Below are 16,541 nucleotides of genomic sequence, written 5' to 3'. Positions count from 1 at the left end.
TGTATCACATCTGGCTGTGATTGGGAGTCCCATAGAGCAGTGCACAATTGGCCCAGTGTCGTATAGGTTTGGCCGGGGGATGCTGTCATTGTAAATAAGAATTTGTTCTAAACTGACTTGCATAGTTAATTTTAAAATATGTATATTTGTAGTGACTAGGTGTATTGATACACCATGCAACGTGTAATCAATACGCGACTTTTGGCGTTGCAAGTGCAATGCTCTACAGACTGAGCCACATAGGACTAAGTGGTTTGGATAAAAGTGTTTGCTAAATTGCTTATATTATTGTATACTGTATTGTGTTTTTCTTCCCACTTAAAACTACAACTCCCATGGGTCCCGCACTAGAGGAGATTAAAAAAGTCCATATGAATTTCAGACAGATTTGGTCTATTCTACAAGGAACATGTAGTTGCCTATCTGTTATTAATCCATGTAGCTACGACTGACATCTAGTGGAAATGTATTTCTGCACTCGTTTCCTCGATGTTTATGTAATAATTATTTGGCCCACTGGAGGGCAGTTGCTGATGGATAACCTCTCTCTCGTTCATGGGGCGCTCTTGAAACCGGATGTGTGCATGTCGTTGTCATATGAATTCATGGTTCACGCTGTTTCACATTGCCGTGGCTGCATTTCTAGCTACAACATGGGATTTGGGAACGACAAGTGACAGTGTGATGACTGTATATCAAGTTTAGTGTGAACAACAGTGTAGAAAATAACAGTTTATGTCCTAGATCTGTATTTCTGCCGGAGGTTGGCGGGGGCAAACAGAAGTCACGATGGTGAAAGAGCAGTTTAGAGAGACTGATGTGGCCAAAAAAATGTAAGTATGTCCAGTTAGCTAGATGCTAGCCACAAGCAATTAATATTTCCCCCAGCCCTCTAGCTATGAGTATTTGCCTAAAGCAGTTTGCAATTTGTCACATGAGCTTGCTTTTCATAGCTAAGTTAGATAGCTTTTTGCAATTGCATCATTGATTTGAACAGGGTCAGCAACGCTGGAAACACGTTTTTAGAAAGCTAGCTAGCTAGCTAAACAAACAATCACACCACATCACATCTCCACCTGGCTAAGGTGGCAGGATGTCGAACCCGTGTTGCCATGACCACTGGCACTCTTGCTGAGTACATGGTAAAGCATGACGTGCTGCAGGGAATCTGCATTCCAACCAACTACCAAGTAGCCTCAAGTAGACATCCAGCAAGGCAATGCTGACCATGCATTACCAATAGACTCTCAATTGACCCCTAAACTATAGCTTGTTGTCATTGGCAGTTCTTGCTTGGGTAGGACCTATTTGCTAGTTGACTTAGTGGCCAGTGTTTAATTTAACCCCTATGCTGAGTTTGCGATCTATTCCATTTATGTCAACAGAAGCCACATCTGTTTTGGGATGAAGTCGGCTGAACAGATGAGACAGCAGGCTCATATCCAAGTGGTCAGTAAGAACCTGTACAGCCAGGACACCAGCCATACTCCTCTACCGTACGGAGTACTGGATCATCGCATGGTAGGGCCGACACGTGTACATACATACACACATACATACATACATACATACATACATACATACATACATATGTAACAGTATAACTTTAAACCGTCCCCTCGCCCATACCCGGGCGCGAACCAGGGACCTTCTGCACACATCAACAACAGTCACCCCGAAGCATCGTTACCCATCGCTCCACAAAAGCCGCGGCCCTTGCAGAGCAAGGGGAATTACTACTTCAAGGTCTCAGAGCAAGTGACGTAACCGATTGAAACGCTATTTAGCGCACACCGCTAACTAAACTAGCCGTTTCACATCCGTTACACACACACACACACACACACACACACACACATACATACATACCACCCTATTGAGTACTGGATCATCACATGGTACACTACTGGTCAATAGTTTTAGACACACCTACTCATTCAAAGGTTTTTCTTTATTTTGACTATTTTCTACATTGTAGAATAATAGTGAAGACATCAACTTTGAAATAACACATACGGAATCATGTAGTAACCAAAACAGTGTTAAACAAATCAAAATATATTTTAGATTTTTGAAGTTCTTCAAAGTAGCCACCCTTTGCCCTTGATGACAGCTTTGCAAACTCTTGGCCTCCTCTATCGGTGGTTGTGACCCAACTGTCATGTTATATTCCAGGGCACCAGTGAGAAGGATCGTCCTTGTGAGACGTGTGGGAAGAACCTGGCTGACTGTCTGGGACACTATGGGTATCTGGACCTGGAGATGCCCTGTTTTCATGTGGGCTATTTCAAAGCCACCATTGGAATCCTACAGGCAAGTTCACTATAACTGTAACTGCCAAAAATAAAGGAAACACTTGAGTAAATGAGGGCTACAAGTAGGATGTATAGAAACAGGTGCTTCCAACACAGGTGTGGTATCCTGAGTTAATGAAGCAATTACCATCCCATCATGCTTAGGGTCATGTATAAGAATGCTCAGTTGCCCATTATTTTGGCGACCATGGCTAGAAGAAGAGATCTCAGTGACTTTGAAAGAGGGGGATCAAAGGAACATAGAGGGTTTAAAGGGTGTGTCTCAGTCACCAGATCTCAACACACTTGAACACTTCTGGGGGATTCTGGAGCGGCACCTGGGACAGCGTTTTCCTCCACCATCAACAAAACACCAAATGATGGAATTTCTCGTAGAAGGGTGTCGCATCCCTCTAATAGAGTTCCAGACACTTGTAGAATCTACGCCAAGGGGAAAGCTGTTCTGGCGGCTCGTTGTCGCCCAACGCCCACTTTATGTTGATGTTTCCTTTAATTTGGCAGTTATTTGTATCTATTTATCTTTTCTCTCTCTACAATGTAGCAAACTAAATATGACATTACTGTACTGCACACTGAGGAGCCTACATCACAACCTTGATCATCCTGATTCAATTATCAGAGTTACTTCTTTGACTCTTTTACTATGTGATTGTTGTTCAAGCTGGCCCATTATAACATCATGTGATTGGTTTTCAAGCTGGCCCATTATAACATCATGTGATTGGTTTTCAAGCTAGCCCGTTAAAACATCATGTGGTTGTTCAAGCTAGCCCATTAGAACATCATGTGATTGTTGTTCAAGCTGGCCCCATTATAACATCATGTGATTGGTTTTCAAGCTGGCCCATTATAACATCATGTGATTGGTTTTCAAGCTAGCCCGTTAAAACATCATGTGATTGTTATTCAAGCTGGCCCGTTAGAACATCATGTGATTGTTGTTCAAGCTGGCCCATTAGAACATCATGTGATTGTTGTTCAAGCTGGCCCGTTAGAACATCATGTGATTGTTGTTCAAGCTGGCCCATTAGAACATCATGTGATTGTTGTTCAAGCTGGCCCATTAGAACATCATGTGATTGTTGTTCAAGCTGGCCCATTAGAACATCATGTGATTGTTGTTCAAGCTGGCCCATTAGAACATCATGTGATTGTTGTTCAAGCTGGCCCCATTAAAACATCATGTGATTGTTATTCAAGCTGGCCCGTTAAAACATCATGTGATTGTTATTCAAGCTGGCCCCATTAAAACATCATGTGATTGTTGTTCAAGCTGGCCCCATTAAAACATCATGTGATTGTTGTTCAAGCTGGCCCCATTAAAACATCATGTGATTGTTGTTCAAGCTGGCCCATTAGAACATCATGTGATTGTTGTTCAAGCTGGCCCATTAGAACATCATGTGATTGTTGTTCAAGCTGGCCCGTTAGAACATCATGTGATTGTTGTTCAAGCTGGCCCCATTAAAACATCATGTGATTGTTGTTCAAGCTGGCCCCATTAGAACATCATGTGATTGTTGTTCAAGCTGGCCCCATTAAAACATCATGTGATTGTTATTCAAGCTGGCCCCATTAAAACATCATGTGATTGTTATTCAAGCTGGCCCCATTAAAAGATCATGTGATTGTTGTTCAAGCTAGCCCGTTAAAACATCATGTGATTGTTGTTCAAGCTGGCCCCATTAAAACATCATGTGATTGTTATTCAAGCTGGCCCCATTAAAACATCATGTGATTGTTATTCAAGCTGGCCCCATTAAAAGATCATGTGATTGTTGTTCAAGCTAGCCCGTTAAAACATCATGTGATTGTTGTTCAAGCTAGCCCGTTAAAACATCATGTGATTGTTATTCAAGCTGGCCCGTTAGAACATCATGTGATTGTTATTCAAGCTGGCCCGTTAGAACATCATGTGATTGTTGTTCAAGCTGGCCCATTATAACATCATGTGATTGGTTTTCAAGCTAGCCCATTAGAACATCATGTGATTGTTCAAGCTGGCCCATTAGAACATCATGTGATTGTTCAAGCTAGCCCATTAGAACATCATGTGATTGTTCAAGCTAGCCCATTAGAACATCATGTGGTTGTTGTTCAAGCTGGCCCCATTTTAACATTTGTATTTATTTTTAATTTATGTCACCTGTATTTAACCAGGTAGGCCAGTTGAGAACGAGTTCTCATTTACAACTGGGTCCTGGCCAAGATAAAGCAAAGCAGTGCGACAAAAACAACAACACAGAGTTACACATAAACAAATGTACAGTCAATAACACAATAGAAAAGAAAAATTGAAAAATCTATGTACAGTGTGTGCAAATCAACAAGGTAATATAGTAGGGGGAGTGCTTCTCAAATGTAATGTTTTATGTGTGTGGAGCAAGGCAGTATGCATATTGTAAACAACTAGGGCTTGTTGTTCAAATTGGCCCATTATGACATCATGTGATTGTTGTTCCTTTATATATGTTATTGTTGTTCAAATTGGCCCATTATGACATCATGTGATTGTTGTTCTGTTATAACTATGTTATTGTTGTTCAAATTGGCCCATTATGACATCATGTGATTGCATCACTGTAGTGCTATTCACTCAACTGTACGACTTGATTAGTTCAGTGTTAGCTAGCTACATAGCTGTCTTTGTTTCCAAGATAATTGTGTAGTTTAGTGTGTGTAGCCTTGGAGTGATTATCTTAATTCACTGAGGTTCGCTAGCCAGCTATTTGTCGTCCTTAACGTAGGAGACTCTGCTAGCTAGCCAACAGCTAACAGCTAACAGCTAGCCAACGTCTACTGAATAGAACTCAACAACCCGGTCGCATTCACAGGTAGTATCACATTTTCATTTCATTACAGTACAACGGTTTGATTTGTTTGATCGTAGCTAGCTACATAGCTAGCTACATTTTTGTTTCAAAGATAATTGTGTAGTCTAGACCGATTTCCTAGGTTAGCTAGCCAGCTATTGTCGTTCTTTTAACTCAACGTAACGTAAACAACACTGCTAGCTAGCCAGCTAGCCCCCGAATAGCAGCACTGTAGAAATTATTACACTCAACGGAACGACTTGATTAGTGTAGTGTCAACAACGCAGCTACTGCCAGCTAGCCTACTTTAGCATTACTGTATCATTTTAATCATTTTAGTCAATAAGATTCTTGCTACGTAAGCTTAACTTTCTGAACATTCGAGACGTGTAGTCCGCTTGTCATTCCAATTTCCTTGCATTAGCGTAGCCTTTTCTGTAGCCTGTCAACTATGTGTCTGTCTATCCCTGTTCTCTCCTCTCTGCACAGACCATACAAACGCTCCACACCGCGTGGCCGCGACCACCCTAACCTGGTGGTCCCAGCGCGTACGACCCACGTGGAGTTCCAGGTCTCTGGTAGCCTCTGGAACTGCCAATCTGCGGCCAACAAGGCAGAGTTCATCTCAGCCTATGCCTCCCTCCAGTCCCTTGACTTCTTGGCACTGACGGAAACATGGATCACCACAGATAACACTGCTACTCCTACTGCTCTCTCCTCGTCCGCCCACGTGTTCTCGCACACCCCGAGAGCTTCTGGTCAGCGGGGTGGTGGCACCGGGATCCTCATCTCTCCCAAGTGGTCTTTCTCTCTTTCTCCCCTTACCCATCTGTCTATTGCCTCCTTTGAATTCCATGCTGTCACAGTTACCAGCCCTTTCAAGCTTAACATCCTTATCATTTATCGCCCTCCAGGTTCCTCGGAGAGTTCATCAATGAGCTTGATGCCTTGATAAGCTCCTTTCCTGAGGACGGCTCACCTCTCACAGTTCTGGGCGACTTTAACCTCCCCACGTCTACCTTTGACTCATTCCTCTCTGCCTCCTTCTTTCCACTCCTCTCCTCTTTTGACCTCACCCTCTCACCTTCCCCCTACTCACAAGGCAGGCAATACGCTTGACCTCATCTTTACTAGATGCTGTTCTTCCACTAACCTCATTGCAACTCCCCTCCAAGTCTCCGACCACTACCTTGTATCCTTTTCCCTCTCGCTCTCATCCAACACTTCCCACACTGCCCCTACTCGGATGGTATCGCGCCGTCCCAACCTTCGCTCTCTCCCCCCGCTACTCTCTCCTCTTCCATCCTATCTTCTCTTCCCTCTGCTCAAACTTTCTCCAACCTATCTCCTGATTCTGCCTCCTCAACCCTCCTCTCCTCCCTTACTGCATCCTTTGACTCCCTATGTCCCCTATCCTCCAGGCCGGCTCGGTCCTCCCCTCCCGCTCCGTGGCTCGACGACTCATTGCGAGCTCACAGAACAGGGCTCCGGGCAGCCGAGCGGAAATGGAGGAAAACTCGCCTCCCTGCGGACCTGGCATCCTTTCACTCCCTCCTCTCTACATTTTCCTCCTCTGTCTCTGCTGCTAAAGCCACTTTCTACCATTCTAAATTCCAAGCATCTGCCTCTAACCCTAGGAAGCTCTTTGCCACCTTCTCCTCCCTCCTGAATCCTCCCCCTCCCTCCTCCCTCTCTGCAGATGACTTCGTCAACCATTTTGAAAAGAAGGTCGATGACATCCGATCCTCGTTTGCTAAGTCAAACGACACCGCTGGTTCTGCTCACACTGCCCTACCCTATGCTCTGACCTCTTTCTCCCCTCTCTCTCCAGATGAAATCTCGCGTCTTGTGACGGCCGGCCGCCCAACAACCTGCCCGCTTGACCCTATCCCCTCCTCTCTTCTCCAGACCATTTCCGGAGACCTTCTCCCTTACCTCACCTCGCTCATCAACTCATCCCTGACCACTGGCTACGTCCCTCCCGTCTTCAAGAGAGCGAGAGTTGCACCCCTTCTGAAAAAACCTACACTCGATCCCTCCGATGTCAACAACTACAGACCAGTATCCCTTCTCTCTTTTCTCTCCAAAACTCTTGAGCGTGCCGTCCTTGGCCAGCTCTACCGCTATCTCTCTCAGAATGACCTTCTTGATCCAAATCAGTCAGGTTTCAAGACTAGTCATTCAACTGAGACTGCTCTTCTCTGTATCACGGAGGCGCTCCGCACTGCTAAAGCTAACTCTCTCTCCTCTGCTCTCATCCTTCTAGACCTATCGGCTGCCTTCGATACTGTGAACCATCAGATCCTCCTCTCCACCCTCTCCGAGTTGGGCATCTCCGGCGCGGCCCACGCTTGGATTGCGTCCTACCTGACAGGTCGCTCCTACCAGGTGGCGTGGCGAGAATCTGTCTCCTCACCACGCGCTCTCACCACTGGTGTCCCCCAGGGCTCTGTTCTAGGCCCTCTCTTATTCTCGCTATACACCAAGTCACTTGGCTCTGTCATAACCTCACATGGTCTCTCCTATCATTGCTATGCAGACGACACACAATTAATCTTCTCCTTTCCCCCTTCTGATGACCAGGTGGCGAATCGCATCTCTGCATGTCTGGCAGACATATCAGTGTGGATGACGGATCACCACCTCAAGCTGAACCTCAGCAAGACGGAGCTCCTCTTCCTCCCGGGGAAGGACTGCCCGTTCCATGATCTCGCCATCACGGTTGACAACTCCATTGTGTCCTCCTCCCAGAGCGCTAAGAACCTTGGCGTGATCCTGGACAACACCCTGACGTTCTCAACTAACATCAAGGCGGTGTCCCGTTCCTGTAGGTTCATGCTCTACAACATCCGCAGAGTACGACCCTGCCTCACACAGGAAGCGGCGCAGGTCCTAATCCAGGCACTTGTCATCTCCCGTCTTGATTACTGCAACTCGCTGTTGGCTGGGCTCCCTGCCTGTGCCATTAAACCCCTACAACTCATCCAGAACGCCGCAGCCCGTCTGGTGTTCAACCTTCCCAAGTTCTCTCACGTCACCCCGCTCCTCCGCTCTCTCCACTGGCTTCCAGTTGAAGCTCGCATCCGCTACAAGACCATGGTGCTCGCCTACGGAGCTGTGAGGGGAACGGCACCTCAGTACCTCCAGGCTCTGATCAGGCCCTACACCCAAACAAGGGCACTGCGTTCATCCACCTCTGGCCTGCTCGCCTCCCTACCACTGAGGAAGTACAGTTCCCGCTCAGCCCAGTCAAAACTGTTCGCTGCTCTGGCCCCCAATGGTGGAACAAACTCCCTCACGACGCCAGGACAGCGGAGTCAATCACCACCTTCCGGAGACACCTGAAACCCCACCTCTTCAAGGAATACCTAGGATAGGGTAAGCAAGGGTAAGTAATCCTTCTCACCCCCCCCCCCCAACAAGATTTAGATGCAAGTGGCTGTTCCACTGGTTGTCATAAGGTGTATGCACCAATTTGTAAGTCGCTCTGGATAAGAGCGTCTGCTAAATGACTTAAATGTAAATGTAAAATGTAAATGTTCCGTTATAACTATGTTATTGTTGTTCAAATTGGCCCATTATGACATCATGTGATTGTTCCGTTATAACTATGTTATTGTTGTTCAAATTGGCCCATTATGACATCATGTGATTGTTGTTCTGTTATAACTATGTGATTGTTGTTCAAATTGGCCCATTATGACATCATGTGATTGTTGTTCTGTTATAACTATGTTATTGTTGTTCAAATTGGCCCATTATGACATCATGTGATTGTTGTTCTGTTATAACTATGTTATTGTTGTTCAAATTGGCCCATTATGACATCATGTGATTGTTGTTCTGTTATAACTATGTTATTGTTGTTCAAATTGGCCCATTATGACATCATGTGATTGTTGTTCCGTTATAACTATGTTATTGTTGTTCAAATTGGCCCATTATGACATCATGTGATTGTTGTTCCGTTATAACTATGTTATTGTTGTTCAAATTGGCCCATTATGACATCATGTGATTGTTGTTCCGTTATAACGGTTGACAACTCCATTGTGTCCTCCTCCCAGAGCGCTAAGAACCTTGGCGTGATCCTGGACAACACCCTGTCGTTCTCAACTAACATCAAGGCGGTGGCCCGTTCCTGTAGGTTCATGCTCTACAACATCCGCAGAGTACGACCCTGCCTCACACAGGAAGCGGCGCAGGTCCTAATCCAGGCACTTGTCATCTCCCGTCTGGATTACTGCAACTCGCTGTTGGCTGGGCTCCCTGCCTGTGCCATTAAACCCCTACAACTCATCCAGAACGCCGCAGCCCGTCTGGTGTTCAACCTTCCCAAGTTCTCTCACGTCACCCCGCTCCTCCGCTCTCTTCACTGGCTTCCAGTTGAAGCTCGCATCCGCTACAAGACCATGGTGCTTGCCTACGGAGCTGTGAGGGGAACGGCACCTCAGTACCTCCAGGCTCTGATCAGGCCCTACACCCAAACAAGGGCACTGCGTTCATCCACCTCTGGCCTGCTCGCCTCCCTACCACTGAGGAAGTACAGTTCCCGCTCAGCCCAGTCAAAACTGTTCGCTGCTCTGGCCCCCCAATGGTGGAACAAACTCCCTCACGACGCCAGGACAGCGGAGTCAATCACCACCTTCCGGAGACACCTGAAACCCCACCTCTTTAAGGAATACCTAGGATAGGATAAAGTAATCCTTCTCCCCCCCTTAAAAGATTTAGATGCACTATTGTAAAGTGGCTGTTCCACTGGATGTCATAAGGTGAATGCACCAATTTGTAAGTCGCTCTGGATAAGAGCGTCTGCTAAATGACTTAAATGAAATGATGAAATGAAATAACGTATGTAATTGTTGTTCAAATTGTTCCATTATGACATCATGTTATTGTTGTTCAAATTGTTCCATTATGACATCATGTGATTGTTGTTCAAATTGGCCCTTTATGACATCATGTTATTGTTGTTCAAATTGGCCCTTTATGACATGTGATTGTTGTTCAAATTGGCCCATTATGACATGTGATTGTTGTTCAAATTGTTCCATTATGACATCATGTTATTGTTGTTCAAATTGGCACTTTATGGCATCATGTTATTGTTGTTCAAATTGGCCCTTTATGACATCATGTTATTGTTGTTCAAATTGGCCCTTTATGACATCATGTTATTGTTGTTCAAATTGGCCCTTTATGACATCATGTTATTGTTGTTCAAATTGGCCCTTTATGACATCATGTTATTGTTGTTCAAATTGGCCCTTTATGACATCATGTTATTGTTGTTCAAATTGGCCCTTTATGACATCATGTTATTGTTGTTCAAATTGTTCCATTACGACATCATGTTATTGTTGTTCAAATTGGCCCTTTATGACATCATGTTATTGTTGTTCAAATTGTTCCATTATGACATCATGTTATTGTTGTTCAAATTGGCCCTTTATGACATCATGTTATTGTTGTTCAAATTGGCCCTTTATGACATCATGTTATTGTTGTTCAAATTGGCCCTTTATGACATCATGTTATTGTTGTTCAAATTGTTCCATCCAGATGATCTGTAAGACGTGTTCTCACATCATGCTGACCAAAGAGGAGAAACTACAGTTCATGGATGTGTTGAAGAGGCCTGGACTAGCGTACCTACAGAAACGAGGAATGAAGAAGAAGATATCCGACAAATGCCGCAAAAGGACATTGTGTCTCAATTGCTCCACGTTAAATGGTAGGGTATCAACAATAGCTTAGTCTTTGACTGTTTACGGTTCAACTTTGACATTTGGGTCAAAATACATATTAAGTTATATTTGAATTGAGTTGGATTTAGTGGAGTTGAAAGCAAAGCCCAAGTGGTGGTTGATGTGACTGATAATGTCTTTGTTCTTGCCATTTAACAGGACCAGTGAAGAAGTGTGGCTTGCTGAAGATCCTCCACGAGAAATACAAGACAACCAAGAAAGTGGTGGACACTGTAGTATCAGACTTTCTCAACTCATTCGATATCGCAATAGAACACAACAAAGAAGTGGAGGGCTTGCTTAACAGGGCTCAGGTGAGTCACGTTGAAGGCAACTAGGGCTTGCTTAACAGGGCTCAGGTGAGTCACGTTGAAGGCAACTAGGGCTTGCTTAACAGGGCTCAGGTGAGTCACGTTGAAGGCAACTAGGGCTTGCTTAACAGGGCTCAGGTGAGTCACGTTGAAGGCAACTAGGGCTTGCTTAACAGGGCTCAGGTGAGTCACGTTGAAGGCAACTAGGGCTTGCTTAACAGGGCTCAGGTGAGTCACGTTGAAGGCAACTAGGGCTTGCTTAACAGGGCTCAGGTGAGTCACGTTGAAGGCAACTAGGGCTTGCTTAACAGGGCTCAGGTGAGTCACGTTGAAGGCAACCAGGGCTTGCTTAACAGGGCTCAGGTAAGTCACGTTGAAGGCAACTAGGGCTTGCTTAACAGGGCTCAGGTGAGTCACGTTGAAGGCAACTAGGGCTTGCTTAACAGGGCTCAGGTGAGTCACGTTGAAGGCAACTAGGGCTTGCTTAACAGGGCTCAGGTGAGTCACGTTGAAGGCAACTAGGGCTTGCTTAACAGGGCTCAGGTGAGTCACGTTGAAGGCAACTAGGGCTCGCTTAACAGGGCTCAGGTGAGTCACGTTGAAGGCAACCAGGGCTTGCTTAACAGGGCTCAGGTGAGTCACGTTGAAGGCAACCAGGGCTTGCTTAACAGGGCTCAGGTGAGTCACGTTGAAGGCAACTAGGGCTTGCTTAACAGGGCTCAGGTGAGTCACGTTGAAGGCAACCAGGGCTTGCTTAACAGGGCTCAGGTGAGTCACGTTGAAGGCAACTAGGGCTTGCTTAACAGGGCTCAGGTGAGTCATGTTGAAGGCAACTAGGGCTTGCTTAGCAGGGCTCAGGTGAGTCACGTTGAAGGCAACTAGGGCTTGCTTAACAGGGCTCAGGTGAGTCACGTTGAAGGCAACTAGGGCTTGCTTAACAGGGCTCAGGTGAGTCACGTTGAAGGCAACTAGGGCTTGCTTAACAGGGCTCAGGTGAGTCACGTTGAAGGCAACTAGGGCTTGCTTAACAGGGCTCAGGTGAGTCACGTTGAAGGCAACTAGGGCTTGCTTAACAGGGCTCAGGTGAGTCACGTTGAAGGCAACTAGGGCTTGCTTAACAGGGCTAAGGTGAGTCACGTTGAAGGCAACTAGGGCTTGCTTAACAGGGCTCAGGTGAGTCACGTTGAAGGCAACCAGGGCAACTTTTAGCAGTTTACATGTCTACTTTGTAGAGGTCATATGAGGTTAATGGTTTGTTTTGTATGTTTTTCACTTAGCAGTGACTTACAGTAACAGAGTTCATACAGGATTAGTATATGGGATGCTTGAACAAACAGAACCTGGTATTACTAGAGTCACACTCTCCTTACCAACTGGGTCACACTGGTTTTAAATGCTGACCGATCATGTTTTTCACCCCGACGGAGAACCTGAGTCCTCTAGTGGTGCTGAACCTCTTCAAAATATGTCTGTCTGAATCTGGGAAACTGGCCCTTATGGTTGTAAATGCTGATTGAGCTTCATGTCCTGTGGTTTCCAGGAGAACCTGAGTCCTCTAGTGGTGCTGAACCTCTTCAAAATGTATCTGTCTGAATCTGGGAAACTGGCCCTTATGGTTGTAAATGCTGATTGACCTTCATGTCCTGTGGTTTCCAGGAGAACCTGAGTCCTCTAGTGGTGCTGAACCTCTTCAAAATGTGTCTGTCTGAATCTGGGAAACTGTCCCTTATGGTTGTAAATGCTGATTGACCTTCATGTCCTGTGGTTTCCAGGAGAACCTGAGTCCTCTAGTGGTGCTGAACCTCTTCAAAATGTGTCTGTCTGAATCTGGGAAACTGTCCCTTATGGTTGTAAATGCTGATTGACCTTCATGTCCTGTGGTTTCCAGGAGAACCTGAGTCCTCTAGTGGTGCTGAACCTCTTCAAAATGTGTCTGTCTGAATCTGGGAAACCGGCCCTTATGGTTGTAAATGCTGATTGACCTTCATGTCCTGTGGTTTCCAGGAGAACCTGAGTCCTCTAGTGGTGCTGAACCTCTTCAAAATGTGTCTGTCTGAATCTGGGAAACCGGCCCTTATGGTTGTAAATGCTGATTGAGCTTCATGTCCTGTGGTTTCCAGGAGAACCTGAGTCCTCTAGTGGTGCTGAACCTCTTCAAAATGTGTCTGTCTGAATCTGGGAAACTGGCCCTTATGGTTGTAAATGCTGATTGAGCTTCATGTCCTGTGGTTTCCAGGAGAACCTGAGTCCTCTAGTGGTGCTGAACCTCTTCAAAATGTGTCTGTCTGAATCTGGGAAACTGTCCCTTATGGTTGTAAATGCTGATTGACCTTCATGTCCTGTGGTTTCCAGGAGAACCTGAGTCCTCTAGTGGTGCTGAACCTCTTCAAAATGTGTCTGTCTGAATCTGGGAAACCGGCCCTTATGGTTGTAAATGCTGATTGACCTTCATGTCCTGTGGTTTCCAGGAGAACCTGAGTCCTCTAGTGGTGCTGAACCTCTTCAAAATGTGTCTGTCTGAATCTGGGAAACCGGCCCTTATGGTTGTAAATGCTGATTGAGCTTCATGTCCTGTGGTTTCCAGGAGAACCTGAGTCCTCTAGTGGTGCTGAACCTCTTCAAAATGTGTCTGTCTGAATCTGGGAAACTGGCCCTTATGGTTGTAAATGCTGATTGAGCTTCATGTCCTGTGGTTTCCAGGAGAACCTGAGTCCTCTAGTGGTGCTGAACCTCTTCAGGAGGATACCAGCGGAGGACATTCCCCTGCTCCTGATGAACCCGGAGGCAGGTAAGCCTGCAGACCTCATCCTCACCCGCCTGCTGGTACCTCCGCTCTGCATCCGCCCCTCTGTCATCTCAGACCTCAAGTCGGGTACTAATGAGGATGACCTCACCATGAAGCTCACAGAGATCATCTTCCTCAATGACGTCATCAAGAAGGTGGGTACATTACATTTACATCAAATATATATATATTTTTTCGTATGATGTCATAGAGAAGGTGGGCGTCATGGGATTGGGAGAGTAGCAGGAAGTTTCAATTAATTTGTGATTAAATGTTTTATTAATCGGCTCGGGAGTTTTTCCATGAACTGACCACCAGGAAAACCTCTGGGGCCCCAGTAGGCTATTACTAACTAGTTGGTCAGCTGAGGAAAACCTCTTGGCCCCAGTAGGCTATTACATTTACATCTAGTTGGTCAGCTGAGGAAAACCTCTGGGCCCCAGTAGGCTATTACTAACTAGTTGGTCAGCTGAGGAAAACCTCTGGGCCCCAGTAGGCTATTACTCACTAGTTGGTCAGCTGAGGAAAACCTCTGGGCCCCAGTAGGCTATTACTCACTAGTTGGTCAGCTGAGGAAAACCTCTGGGCCCCAGTAGGCTATTACTAACTAGTTGGTCAGCTGAGGAAAACCTCTGGGCCCCAGTAGGCTATTACTAACTAGTTGGTCAGCTCAGGAAAACCTCTGGGCCCCAGTAGGCTATTACTAACTAGTTGGTCAGCTCAGGAAAACCTCTGGGCCCCAGTAGGCTATTACTAACTAGTTGGTCAGCTCAGGAAAACCTCTGGGCCCCAGTAGGCTATTACTAACTAGTTGGTCAGCTGAGGAAAACCTCTTGGCCCCAGTAGGCTATTACATTTACATCTAGTTGGTCAGCTGAGGAAAACCTCTGGGCCCCAGTAGGCTATTACTAACTAGTTGGTCAGCTCAGGAAAACCTCTGGGCCCCAGTAGGCTATTACTAACTAGTTGGTCAGCTCAGGAAAACCTCTGGGCCCCAGTAGGCTATTACTAACTAGTTGGTCAGCTGAGGAAAACCTCTGGGCCCCAGTAGGCTATTACTAACTAGTTGGTCAGCTCAGGAAAACCTCTTGGCCCCAGTAGGCTATTACTAACTAGTTGGTCAGCTGAGGAAAACCTCTTGGCCCCAGTAGGCTATTACTCACTAGTTGGTCAGCTCAGGAAAACCTCTTGGCCCCAGTAGGCTATTACTAACTAGTTGGTCAGCTCAGGAAAACCTCTTGGCCCCAGTAGGCTATTACTCACTAGTTGGTCAGCTGAGGAAAACCTCTTGGCCCCAGTAGGCTATTACTCACTAGTTGGTCAGCTGAGGAAAACCTCTGGGCCCCAGTAGGCTATTACTAACTAGTTGGTCAGCTGAGGAAAACCTCTGGGCCCCAGTAGGCTATTACTAACTAGTTGGTCAGCTGAGGAAAACCTCTGGGCCCCAGTAGGCTATTACTAACTAGTTGGTCAGCTGAGGAAAACCTCTGGGCCCCAGTAGGCTATTACTAACTAGTTGGTCAGCTGAGGAAAACCTCCTGTGCCTTTTTTATGAAAGCAATAACACAAGACAACAAAAAAAAAGTTCTAATTTCCAATTCACATTAGACAATAAGGTGGTTTGTTGTTGTTGTTGTCTAATGAATGTTGAGTGATGAATGAGTTGTTCTGCCCGCCTCCCATGCCGTCCCACAGCACCGTATGTCAGGGGCCAAGACCCAGATGATCATGGAGGACTGGGACTTCCTCCAGCTGCAATGTGCTCTCTACATCAACAGTGAGCTCTCTGGCATCCCCCTCAACATGGCCCCTAAGAAGTGGACCAGAGGCTTCGTTCAGAGACTCAAGGGCAAACAAGGTCTCGCTCATATAAATGTTGATTTTTAATTCTAATTATTTAATAGTTACCTATTGTCTATTCTGATTTCTAGTTCTGTGGTCACTCTCTCCATCGTATTTATTGATAGTTGACACTGAATTCATGTTAATGTCATGCCTTTTGTCGTAAACAATGTACTTTATTTACACAGCTGAGTCAGAAACAGAAAGTATCCTAGTTGATTGTGGAGCCATTTAATGACAAACTATAATGATTCTCCACTGCTGTCTATGGAGACACTCGGTTATTGATGGTTCGCGGTGTCTCTCTCTCAGGGAGATTCCGTGGAAACCTCTCGGGGAAGAGAGTGGATTTCTCTGGGAGAACAGTCATCTCTCCGGACCCCAACCTGCGGATTGATGAGGTGGCTGTCCCTGTGCACGTAGCCAAAATCCTGACCTACCCAGAGAAGGTAAGATTCTCATTGGCCACACTTTAACTACAACTTTTAATAAGGCTTTATAATAATTAGGGCTGTCCAAGTTAACACTTTTTAATGCTGACAATTTATTTGACGCTTTTAATTGCTTCTCAATTTCTTTACCCCGCGCGGAACCTTTTTTAAGCGCACGTGTTTCAGCGGGGACCCTTATAAGCGCAACACACAACACGCTCTATGCTGTGTACCTGTCAGTGAGCACACGGTCTCAGTAGCGCCGTCTGCCTCTATTGTGATGCGCTGTGCGCACAG

General features: G+C 45.9%; 1 protein-coding gene across 1 annotated transcript in view; it reads left to right on the top strand.

Annotated features, from left to right (window-relative positions):
* Positions 1-586: 586 nt before the first annotated feature.
* Positions 587-16,541, top strand: part of polr3a (polymerase (RNA) III (DNA directed) polypeptide A) — an 84,291-nt gene continuing 68,336 nt past the window's right edge. The window contains 8 exon segments of the mRNA XM_052512650.1: positions 587-833; positions 1,386-1,521; positions 2,176-2,313; positions 10,691-10,862; positions 11,035-11,189; positions 13,887-14,126; positions 15,667-15,829; positions 16,126-16,262. Coding sequence (XP_052368610.1) covers positions 790-833; positions 1,386-1,521; positions 2,176-2,313; positions 10,691-10,862; positions 11,035-11,189; positions 13,887-14,126; positions 15,667-15,829; positions 16,126-16,262 — 1,185 coding nt within the window. The 5' untranslated portion in view covers positions 587-789.

The sequence above is a fragment of the Oncorhynchus keta genome, unplaced genomic scaffold (genome assembly GCF_023373465.1).
Source record: "Oncorhynchus keta strain PuntledgeMale-10-30-2019 unplaced genomic scaffold, Oket_V2 Un_contig_889_pilon_pilon, whole genome shotgun sequence".
Lineage (NCBI taxonomy): Eukaryota > Metazoa > Chordata > Actinopteri > Salmoniformes > Salmonidae > Oncorhynchus > Oncorhynchus keta.
The sequence above is the reverse complement of the archived record's forward strand: the minus strand, read 5'-3'. Positions and strand labels throughout refer to the sequence as shown.